Source organism: Mya arenaria, chromosome 11, assembly GCF_026914265.1.
Source record: "Mya arenaria isolate MELC-2E11 chromosome 11, ASM2691426v1".
Lineage (NCBI taxonomy): Eukaryota > Metazoa > Mollusca > Bivalvia > Myida > Myidae > Mya > Mya arenaria.
This window is the reverse complement of record NC_069132.1, coordinates 60,723,854-60,736,700: the sequence shown is the minus strand read 5'-3', so window position 1 is coordinate 60,736,700 and position 12,847 is coordinate 60,723,854. Positions and strand designations below refer to the sequence as shown.

General features: G+C 43.0%; 1 protein-coding gene across 1 annotated transcript; it reads left to right on the top strand.

Moving 5' to 3' along the window:
* Positions 1 to 2,113: 2,113 nt before the first annotated feature.
* Positions 2,114 to 4,213, top strand: LOC128208668 (uncharacterized). The gene is made up of 2 exons (XM_052912216.1): positions 2,114 to 2,600; positions 3,774 to 4,213. The coding sequence occupies exons 1-2, from the start codon at positions 2,114 to 2,116 to the stop codon at positions 4,211 to 4,213; spliced, it is 927 nt and encodes a 308-aa protein (XP_052768176.1).
* Positions 4,214 to 12,847: the final 8,634 nt, after the last annotated feature.

Here is a 12,847-nt window from a genome sequence, read left to right as displayed (position 1 = left end):
CCCGTCGCAGAGTGTCAACATCAGCGCCCGTCGCAGTGCAACATTAGCACCCGTCGCAGCGTGTCAACATCAGCGCCCATCGCAGTGTCTCAACATCAGCGCCCGTCACAGCGTGTCAACATCAGCGCCCGTTTTAGAGTGTCCACATCAGCGCCCGTTGCAGTGCAACATCAGCACCCGTCGCAGTGTGTCAATATCAGCGCCCGTCGCAGTGTGTCAACCTCAGCGCCCGTCGAAGCGTGTCATTATCAGCGCCCGTTGCAGTGTGTGAACATGAGCGAACGTTGCAGTGAGTAAATATCAGGGCCCGTCGCAGTGTGTAAACATTAGCGCTCGTCGCAGTTTGTCAACATCAGCGCACGAAGTAGCGTGTCAACACCAGCGCCCGTCGCAGTTTGTCAACATTAGCGTCCATCGATGCGTGTCACCATCAGCGCCCGTCGCAGCATGTCATCATCAGTGCCCGTGGCAGTGTGTCAACATCAGCACCCGTCGCAGTGTGTCAAAATCAGCGCACGTTGCAGTGTGTCAACATCAGCGCAAGTCGCAGGTTGTCAACAACAGCGCCCGTCGCAGAGTGTCAACATGAGGGCCTGTCGCAGCTTGTCAACATTAGCGCCCGCCGCAGAGTGTTCAGAAAAGCGCCCATCGCAGTGTTTCAACATGAACGCCCATCGCAGCGCGTCAACATCAGCGCCCATCGCAGCGTGTCAACATCAGCTCCCGTCGCAGTGCGACATTAGCGCCCGTCGCAGCGTGTCAACATCAGCGCTTGTCACAGAGTGTCAACATCAGCGCCCATCGCAGAGTGTCAACATCAGCGCCCGTCGCAGAGCAACATAAGCGCCCGTCGCAGTGTGTCAACATATGCGCCCGTCGCAGTGTGTCAACATCAGCGCCCCTCGCAGTGTGTCAACAACAGCGCCCGTCGCAGTATGTCAACATTAGCGCCCGTCGCAGTGCAGCATTAACACTCTTCGCAGCGTGTCAACATTAGCGCCTGTCGCAGTGTGTCAACATCAGCGCCCGTCGCAGCGTGTCAACATCAGCGGCCGCCTCTGTGTGTCAACATTAGTGCCTATTGCAGTGTGTCAACATCAGCGCCCGTCGAAGCGTGTCTACATCAGTGCCTTTCGCAGCATGTCGCAGTGCAACATAAGCGCCCGTCTCAGTGTGTCGACATTGTCCCTCGTCGCAGTGTGTCAACATTAGCACCCATAGCAGTGTGTGAATATCAGCGCCCGTCGCAGCGTGTTAACACCAGCGCCCGTCGAAGCATGTCAAAATCAGCGCCCGTCACAGTGCAACATTAGCGCCCGTCGCAGCGTGTCCACATCAGCTCCCGTCGATGCGTTCCATCATCATGGCCAGTCGAAGTGTGTCAACATGAGCGCCCGTCGCAGTGAGTCAATATAAGGGGCCGTCGCAGGTTGTCAAAATTAGCGGCCGTTGCAGTGTGTCAACAACAGCGCCCGTCGCAGCGTGTCAACGTCAGCGCCCGTCGAAGTGTGTTAGCATCAGCGCCCGTCGCAGGGTGTCAGCATCAGTGCCCGTCGCAGTGTGAAAACATTAGGGCACGTCGTAGCGTGTCAACATCAGCACCCGTCTTAGTGTTCACATTAGCGCCTATCGCAGTGTGTTAACATCAGCGTCCGTCGCAGTACGTCAAAATTAGCGCCCGTCGCAGTGTGTCAACGTTAGCTGCCGTTGCAGTGTGTCAACATCAGCGCCCGTCGCAGCGTTTAAATGTCAGCGCCCGTCGCAGTGTGTCAGCATCAGCGCCTGTTGCAGCGTGGCAACATTAGACGCCGTTGCAGTGAGTCAACATCAGCGCACGTCGCAGCGTGTCAACGTCAGCGCCTATCACAGTAAGTCAATATCAGCACCCGTGGAAGCGTGTCTACAACAGTGCCCGTCGCAGCATGCCAACATCAGCGCCTTCATAGTGCAACATAAGCGCCCGTCGCAGCGTGTCAACATCAGCGCCCGTCGCAGAGTGTCAACATTAGCGCCCGTCGCAGTGCAACATTAGCCCACGTCGCAGCTTGTCAACATCAGCGCCCATCCCAGAGCAACATTAGAGCCCGCCGCAGCGTGTCAACATTAGGGCCCGATGCAGCGTGTCAACATTAGCGCCCGTCGCAGGGTATCAACAGCAGCGCCAGTTTTAGAGTGTCAACATCAGCGCCCGTCGCAGTGCAACATCAGCCCGTCGCATTGTGTCAACATTAGCGGCTGTCTCAGTTTGTTAACATCAGCGCCCGTCGCAGTGTGTCAACATCAGCGCCCGTCGCAGTGCAACATCAGCCCGTCGCATTGTGTCAACATTAGCGGCTGTCTCAGTTTGTTAACATCAGCGCCCGTCGCAGTGTGTCAACATCAGCGCCCGTCGCAGCGTGTCAATATCAGAGCCCGTCGCAAAGTGTTCACATCAGCGCCCATCGCAGCGTGTCAACATGAGCGCCCGTCGCAGTGTGTCAACATCAGCGCCCGTCGCAGAACAACATTAGCGCCCGTCCCAGCGTGTCAACATCAGCGCCCACCGCAGAGCACCATTAGCGCCCACCGCAGCGTGTCAGCATCAGCATACGTCTCAGAGTGTCAGCATTAGCGCCCGTCGCAGTGCAACATTAGCGCCCTTCGCAGCTTGTCAACATCAGCGGCCGTACCAGAGCAACATAAGCGCCCGCAGCAGCGTGTCAACATCAGCGCACATCGCAAGGTGTCAACATTAGCGCCCGTCGCAGGGTGTCTGCATTATTGCCCGTCGCAGTGTGTCAACATCAGCGCCCAACGCAGTGTGTCAACATCAGCGCCCGTCGCAGTGTGTCAACATCAGCTCCCGTCGCAGTGCAACATTAGCGCCCGTCGCAGCTTGTCAACATCAGCGCCCGTTCCACAGCAACATTAGCGCCCGCCGCAGTTTGTCAACATCAACGCACGTCGCAGAGTGTCAACATCAGTACCCATCGAAGCATGTCAACATTAACGTCCGTCGCAGTGTGCCAACATGAGCGTCCGTCGTGGTGTGTCAATATCAGCGCCCGTCGCAGTGTGTCAACATCAGCGCCCGCCGCAGTGCAACATTAGCGCCCGTCCCAGCGTGTCAACATCAGCGCCCGCCGCAGAGCACCATTAGCGCCCACCGCAGCGTGTCAGCATCAGCATACGTCTCAGAGTGTCAGCATTAGCGCCCGTCGCAGTGCAACATTAGCGCCCTTCGCTTCGCAGCTTGTCAACATCAGCGGCCGTACCAGAGCAACATTAGCGCCCGCAGCAGCGTGTCAACATCAGCGCACATCGCAGTGTGTTAACATCAGCGCCCGCCGCAGTGCAACATTAGCGCCCGTCCCAGCGTGTCAACATCAGCGCCCGCCGCAGAGCACCATTAGCGCCCACCGCAGCTTGTCAGCATCAGCATACGTCTCAGAGTGTCAGCATTAGCGCCCGTCGCAGTGCAACATTAGCGCCCTTCGCAGCTTGTCAACATCAGCGGCCGTACCAGAGCAACATTAGCGCCCGCAACAGCGTGTCAACATCAGCGCACATCGCAAGGTGTCAACATTAGCGCCCGTCGCAGGGTGTCTGCATTATTGCCCGTCGCATGTTGTCAACAACAGCGCCCGTCGCAGTATGTCAACATAAGCGCCCGTCTCTGTGTGCCAACATCAGCGCCCGTCGCAGGCTGTCAACAACAGCGCCCGTCACAAAATGTCAACATAAGCGTCCGTCGCAGTGCAACACTAGCGCCCTTCGCGGCATATCAACATAAGCGCCCGTCGCAGAGTGTCAACATCAGCGCCCATCGCAGTGTGTCAACATCAGCGCCGTCGCAGCGTGTCAACATCAGCGCACGTCGCAGTGTGTCATCATCAGCGCCCGTCGCAGCGTGTTAACATCAGCACCCGTTGCAGCGTGTCAACATCAGTGTACGCCGCAGTGTGTCAACATCCGTGCCATCGCATCTTGTCAACATCAGCGCATGTCGCTGTGTGTCAACATCAGCGCCCGTTGCAGTGTGACAACACAAGCGCATGTCGCAGTGTGTCATCATCAGCGCCCGTTGCAGGGTGACAACACCAGCGCCCATCGCAGCGTGTCAACATCAGCGCCCGTAGCAGCGTGTCAACATCAGCGCCCGTCGCAGTGTGTCAACATCAGCGCCCGTCGCAGTGTGTCAACATCAGCGCCCATCGCAGTGTGTCAACATTAGCGCCCGTCGCAGTGTGTCAACATTAGCGCCCGTCGCAGTATGTCAACATTAGCGCCCGTCGCAGTGTGTCAACATTAGCGCCCGTCGCAGTGTGTCAACATTAGCGCCCGTCGCAGTATGTCAACATTAGCGCTGGTCACAGCGTGTCAACATAATTGGCCGTCGCAGCGTGTCAACATTAGCGCCCGTCGCAGTGTGCTAACATCAGCTGCCGGCATCGTCATAGGTTCTTCGAATCGAACCCTGGCTTCATGTCTGTCATTGTCAATGGCCATGATAGCTTGTTAAATAAAGTGCGGCGTGACAATACTGGCAGCTGGCAAAGTATGAATAATTAATCATTTGATGCGGTTTGAGGTTTTAAGCGGCCGACGTAAAAAAAATCTCCGTCGGTACGTTCTAACAGCATCAGCGGGTGGCGCACGTCACGAGTTCAACGGTGTGACAAAATTAGGTTCTCTCGCGGCATAACTAAATGGCGGGCGGCGTAACGGCATTAATTAAGTTGTCGGCTATGTGTGGTGACATTGACGGTCAGTATGTCCCAGCCTTTGTGTAATTTTATATAAGCTTTCACGTGCGTCAGCTTGTAAAGGAATCGTTGCCATTTTGCGTCCATTATATTCGTAACCGGCCATTTATGGTCGTTTCATGACCATGATATTGGTCAATAATTTAAATGAAAACCTTTGTTTAATTAGGAATGATTTTTTAATGAAAATACAAGCTGTGAATCGGTATCGTTTATTGTTTTGCCTAAACAATTCGACCCTAGTATGATTTTAACTTGAGTACGATTTCTGAAATCAGTCCAATTTAATTACATGAAAACAGAATGCCATTTAATGTAACTATCTTTCTTCTCTTCAAAATACCATTTGTACCGGCAGCAGACACGACAAGAAACTTAGTAGGCATTTCAAATACAAATGGTAATATGTCACGTTACTGACTAGAACAAGTCAGAATGTGTGTGAGTTGTTCAGGGACTTTTGTTATTTGTTATAAATCGAAGAATGTGAATTAAGATGAAGACGCTTAAAATGAACAGAAGAAACAATAACATTCAGGCACTTCAGGCTATGGGTGCCGTGCAGGATCCAATTTGCAGTCTGATAGAATACATTTTTGTAACACTCCAAACACGCTGGTTGAATGAAGTAAAACCCAAAGGACCGCCATGCGTAATGTGCTCTACACAAAATTTAGTTCAATGCCCAACAAAGGGTATATGCTTTGGTTATCCGTGCAAATATTACAACTCTGGCAACAGAGCGATGCAACTCAATGGTCGTCCAGTGTTTTATGCTGTTACAAAGAGGGAGACATAACGCAATTGATGAACTCGATTGTTTTAGTCTTTAATGTATCCTACAGAACTGCAAACAATTTCAAGACTATTTTACGTTTGACGTAACCACAAACAAAAACATCCTAAGTCAGGTAAACATTATGATATTCATTTTTGAAAACACGTAGTATTTTTTGTTTATCTATGCACTAAATGCTATCAATGACAAGTTGTCAAATTGCAGTTAATATGTTTGTTTGTTTGTATTGCAGTTCGAAGATACTCAAATATATAACATGTTTTAAAATAAACGCTATTCCGAAATAATTTTTTGGGTCCCTACGATTTTGGATTAACGGTGTTCAACTGTACATCAACTTTGACAACATTCAAATTTTAGTGTGTATGTTTTACAAGCTAGTGAGAATACTGCACTAAGCTATATTCATTAATAATCGTTTTTGCTATCCGACTAAAGTTTAACACATAGCGAATTTTCAATATTTGACATCCGGTAAAATATTATTTACCAAAGAGGAATTCTCAATGATATTGATAGTACCCTTGGTCTAAAAAGTATGCAACATCCCGGATGCCGCTATTTTATTTGTCACAGAATCTATCATGTCATACTCGATGTTTTGGCTATAACTACTTAACTATCAATATTCATTTTCGTAATTGAGTATTACTCTACCTCTTTGAAAGAAATACCCTTTTTGCATTTAACAGGCCATTCAGATTGTGCGTAAAGTTCGAGCCTCTATCGGGGGTAGAATAACCAAGAAACAGCGAGATCGTCTGTTCCTGTGTCTGCGCCAGCTTCTCAAAGACGATAAATATCTGAAGCGCAGATTTTCGACCATTTGTGCTTTGCAAAGACTAGATGAGGTATATCAATTTTTGTATTTGTATTATAAAATAAGACTGGCATTTATCATGGTAGATGTCCTTTTTTGTCATTGCACATATAAGCAATATATAGTTGACGATTTTATCGTAGCTTGCCAAAACTGATTGAAAAAGGTTTGTTGATGTACCTTTGTGCCTTATACAGGAAATGTTTTAACTGTTTGGCGACTGGGGATCGCTCTGTTATTATTATATCATAATCATTTTAGATTGAGAGAGAGGATTGTAAATCTGTTTCGAGATATGACAGACTACTCGACGTAACATACCCAAGCAAAAAAAGGAGCATGCCTGATCTTCAGAAATGGGCAAAAAAGTTAAAAAGGGATCCGTCCTTTAAAAGTTTAGCGACACAAACATCTGAAGATAAATGGGAAGGTGAGGTCTTTTATATAATAAACAGGAAGTATTTTTTTCCTGAAATTAACTTACACAGTTGAACTAAGCCAATTGATGGAATAGATGAGGTCTATAATTTGTGTGTGTGTGTGTATTCGTATGTCCGCTGTTTTTTTCTATTTATTTTGATTGCAAACACTGCATTTTCTAAACACAAAGTGGTAAATATTTCAATCAAACAGTTGTTTTATCATTGTACATGTCACACAGAAGACCAGCAAGCATATGAATATTGCATGAAGAGAGTTCAAATGGCACACTCAAAGTGGTCCTGCCAGGAACAGGTTTACAATGGAAAATTTGCGATCTTTGCATCCAAAAGGGAATATCTCGAGACATTGCTTGATAATTCCCAAGGAATCGAACAAAATACTGTTTCTGATGTTTTACGTACTGTTGGTTCGCCCGTCCTTCTTATAGTTTCAGCGACTGAAGAAGACAAAATTGAAAGATTTTGCAATCAGATATCTAGCTTCGAGGGAGAAAGGAAACATGTATGCGTTGCAGTAGTTAGTGATATTATTTCAGTTGGTGGAATATGCGTGAAAAAGTTCAAATAATAGTGATATAAGAACAGATGTTGACGAGCTTTTTGAAAGGTTCATTTTCAACATTTACGTGACAAACCTGCATCTTTATTTTGAGCAAAACGACGTCACAGGTACTGTTAAAGTAAAAATTCGACTTTAGAAACATTTTCTGAAATTAAATTAAGTTTTACCATAAGGACACTTGTTTTCTGAAATAAAAATTTATTGTTTTTTCCAGAACTTTCCATTAAATCGATTTTTTTGAAAGAAATATTAAAGTAACACTCCAGAAAGATATGGTGATATTTTTCCAATGTACGATACTACATATCAACATTTGGTGAACTTCTTAATTTAAAATGTATTTCTTAGTTCAATTCTGTAGCTTCTCAAAATTAGAGGGGAAAAGTTAATGCTTATAATAATTTGCTTGACAAACTAAACACTGTAATACAATTCATAGTTTATTTCGGACGTACACACCAAATTTCCAGAAAGGAGAGAACATGAAATAATAAAAGAAGCTTTGACATTTTTCAGAAGGTTCAAGCTAGAAAAACCCACATGGCTAGAGGAGTGTGGGCGAAAATTTGAAGATAGAGACAGCACAAGGAGGCTCATATCCGAATTCACACCAGTATGTGTACAGACAACATTCGGGCATAAATAAAAGTTCTATCAATGCTGTAGCAGCAAATGAAAGCAGAGTAAAATAGTACAATGTTATATGAAAGTATTGCTTGTGCGGGTTTCATATGTAGAACATTTTTTTTAACTTCTTGGAGGTTTTTACATATGTTTCTCTCATTGCCAGGCTATAAAGAGATTTAAAGAACTTCCGTTTGTGTTTGATTGTTTACCGAGAACAGACCACATGATAATAAAACCGATAGAGACGGACAGTGATCAAGAAAAAGAACAGTGTGTACAAAATACCAAGAACATCTTGAATGATTGCAAAGTGTCTGAGGATAAATATCGAATAACATTTGTCACAGTCACCAAATATGCCGATTATAAGTACAAAAGTGGCGACGAAGTTCAAGTAAAGGACAGAACAGGTACACTGAGCGGATTTGCAAAGATGAAAGCTTCCCATTCGGACGATCTTGTTGCAAATTTTTCAAACCATGTAGCCGAAGAACCTATTCCTGACTCTAAAACATTCAACATTCTCCACAGCGTTAGAGATTCAAAAGGAAACTGTTGGAGAAATCTTTCTCAGGCCAAAGGGAGATCTAAAGGCGGACATTGCCATAGCCAAATAGACCCTTACAACGTTTCTGATTGTGATAAGAAATTCAGGGATGAAAGAGAGAAACGGTTATACGCAGTCCCATTGACAGAAACGGAGCTGGATGACAGTATGTACGAACGAGTTCACTTTTGGGGCGCCAAGACTAAACCAGGGATCGGGCAAATTCAAGAACTTGGAGTGTTACACGAAGGTGGGAGTAATCACATATATATAAAAGAGTATATACAAGATGCTTCGAAGAAGGAAAACAATGGGCAAACAAAGGATAGCGGTGAAATGGAACTCAAAGAAAAACAAAGCTGTGAGTCAAATCGAACTCGTCAAGCAGATTGTTCGGAGAATGGAAACAATTGGCAGAAAGGTGATAGTGGTGCCATGGTTCTCAAAGAAAAACACAGAAGTGAATCAACTCGAACACTTCAAGCAGTTGGTATGTTTATGGGAGAGACCTTTGAGAAAGCGGAGAACATTCAGAAGATCACGAAAACAGTCCATGAAATTCATTTTGGGTCTGGACGGGAGTTTTAAAATTACAAATGATGGTTTTAACAATTTTGTTTTGATGGTAAAGCAACCTTTATATATTGGATAACAACTTGTTATTGCCGTTGTTCTTGTTTGACATTCATTTTTTCCATTTTCCATTGATTATAATCATAAATTGCATAATATTTAAGTTTGAGACTGTCAACTTTTTAAATACTGGAGTTCGTGTATCGGATTGGGGTAATGATTTCAGTATGGCTTGATTTTCTCAATTTTATAGAAGTATTTACATAGTTAAACTTATTGTTTTATTGTGATTTCTAGGTCACAGTATAGAATCTCTGTAACAGTTATCAACCCAAACGTTTACATTTTGTTTATACATTGCTATTGATAAAATGTATATTTTGTCTGGCATAAGAGGTTTCTCGTCTGTTTTACTGTGTGACTTTGTCGTTTGACTTTATAAGAATTGTGCAATGCAATTTGGCTATACTAGTGAGTATGCAGCTACTATGCTTGTACCATGTTAAGGCAATGAATTTCTCTATATCATTAAACAAATAAATATTCATCATTATATATTAATATAATTTTGATGACGAACCAGTATAATTGGCTTTTATGAATATAAGATTATATTCCTATTATTCAGTTTCAGTTGTTCTAAACTTAGCTTGTTTGTAGTGTATGTATGAGTAGTACTGTTCCCCACGAGGTAAACCGTCGTTAATGCAACGACGGTGTAAGAGAGGAGCTTTGGAATGCGCGTGCCTGACCTCGTTTGAACAATATGGCTTAGCCTTTTTAGTCATTTTGCTAGTTTGGAAGCGTAAATGAATCGTCGTGTGGCACAGCATAGTATTGATAAAATCCGGTGATTGCTTGTCCGCTTCGGTTTGTGTAATTTCACCTTATAAACATAGGTGTGAATTGTATTCTGGAATTCTGAGATATTGTCAGGCGTGTATTTATTCCAAAAAATACATTTCCTGTCTGGTTCGGTGAGAGCTTCGTGGCTCAGACGCATGCCGATGTTAAGGAAAATAAAAGGAAGACAAATGTAAAACATCATTTTCGGTACCAATTGAAAACGAGTTGAATAAGGCCTGACATGTTTATTAAACGTGATTTTAATTTTGTAGTTAAGGATCGGCTGTAGTGTGCTTACCTGATCTCGTTTTATATGACAATATGTTACGTAGTTCAAATGCATGCTTCGATGAAAAATAAATTATATGAAAGTATGAACTTTGTGCTGATTATCACACTATAAATATTTACTTTATTTTTAAACGAACACTTCGATAATCTTGTTATCTTAATACAAACATTCAACAGTTCAAGTAGGAAAACTGATAAATCATAAGTTCACTTATCGTATGCCGCTCACATAGTTTGTAAGTATCCAGGCATGTTTGGAAAATGTACAATGACAAAATGAAAACTTTTAAGTGTCGTCTATTACATATTAACATAATGGGTCCATCTTATTGACGCACGTATCGTACGATCAACATTTTGAAATCATATACGGTCTTCCATTCTGCGCTGTATCATTTTTAAACTGGCCTGAAATGCCTTTTAGACAGGCCAATTAATTTGAAATATATGGGCCATATAGTCTCTTACCGGTTAAAATATTAATCACGTATGTCATGAGCTCAATGGGCCATACGAATTGATATAGTAAATGACAAAAGTGTATTATGCTTGACCTGAAACAGATATTATTTATTTCCATAAATGCTAATACCCAGTTTGGTAAACATTGAATAAGATGAAACATGTTTCTTGTCAATTTTTGACAATTAAAGGGACACACATTCAGTGTGGGTATTTGAAAAGTTATAATATTTGTTTCGAAACTAAGAGCTTTATTGTTTAGTGTACGGAAACTATATTGCTTTGCTTTCATTTTGCAAGTTCACCTTTAGGGGCGTAGCTAGCCGTCTATTCATGTGGATTGATAATTGTGTTATGGGGGTTTGGGTCATACAATTTGTTTTGCGACACTCGCTAAATAAGTAACTGAAATTCTTTAAGTTTCGACATTAAGTCCCACGCTTGTTGATTAGATGGCCACAATATGTCTTATACAACGTTTCAGTTTTAAGTTATGTCTAACATTGAATGTTGCATGGCATTGCCGCAGAAATACAGGGATTTGGCGGAATCTTTCAGAATTATGTTAGTCCAAGCCCATCAAAAAACGAGCCCTGAAATAATGTTTCAATGATTAAGTAAATATTCTGTCAAACGAGTTACCGTGTGGACGATACATGTATATACTAGTAACAAATAACTGGAACTCTCACTGGAAACAACAACGGTACAAGTTCACAACAGGACCTACCGTTTTCAGACCGAATTCGTTTACAAGACTCTTACACCGCCTTTTCCAGTCTGTGTAGTGTTAATGCTACTATTACTGCAAGGTAGATACAAGTGAATATTCGAATATTCCGTTACAATACATGCAATACATTATACGAGAGAAATCTGCCGCCATAATGAAAAACATGAAGTACAGCCAAGTACATGAAACATAAAGCATAAATAAACATAATATTGCTCATTGGCATTTTTGCCAAATATAAAACAGCTAGTATAACGAATACAGTTTTAAAATTTGTAACGAGGCAACCTTTTGCCAATAAAAAAGCCACACACATGTAAAGAAATTGCTTAAACCTAAGGTACATTAACAATTTCTTACGGAATTTTTTACGTTGTCAACACTATTCTCTAGCAAGTTATGCAAGTTCTAGATGATCAGATTTTAAATTTTATTCAGAACTTTTACATTTAGAACAACTCATAGCCATTCTTATGTGGAACTACATTCTCCTTTTTTAAAATTTACTCGTATAAACCTCTAAAAATGAAAAATAAGAAACCATACTCACTGTTTACATCGATATTCCACTCATTGGCAATATAACGGAAGACGCGTTGGAGCAGCATCTTCAACACATAACCAACTGTTATGACTCCAATGATTGTGAGTGAGTCAGTGAGTCAGTGAGTCCGTCCGTCAGGCAGGCAGGCAGGCAGGCGGCCAACCGGTCGGTCGGTCAGTCTGTCAGGCAGTCATTTGGTCCATGTGCTAATCGGTATTCGATCGGCCTGCCGATTGGTCGGGCGGTCATCGGGCAATCAATCAACCAACCACCCAAATTATCGGCAATTAGTCACTCCGTCAGTCAATTAATAATTATCTAAAAATATCCGTAAATCAAACATTTATTTACCCATTCAATAAATCAATCAATCAAATTAGTCAATCAATCTTTGAGTTTGTGAAACGTACATTACTTGACTAATTCAAACAATCAATTGATCACTCAATATATCATTTAATTAAAAAAAGTAAAATAAAAAAGGTAAATACACCCACGTTGGCAAATTTGCTACTGTGATATTTTTGGTCACGTTTACAGCACAGAACAGAGCAGAGCATATTTTATTTGACGAATACCCACAAGGTACATAGTCATTGAATATAAATACATTTATTTAACATGACGTCAACATGCCACATAATACAGTTTCGCTGCATACCTAGATATGAATAATTTGTCATACGTGAAAAAATATATGCAAAATATGAAATATGAGGATGGGCTGATATAAACTAATCACTATACGTAATGGAAGTTCTATGTTTAAGAGATTTTATATATTTGAATACTTTAAATATTGTAGTTTTGATGTCTGACTTTAGAAGTTCTATAAACTGATACACGCTTGGTCTG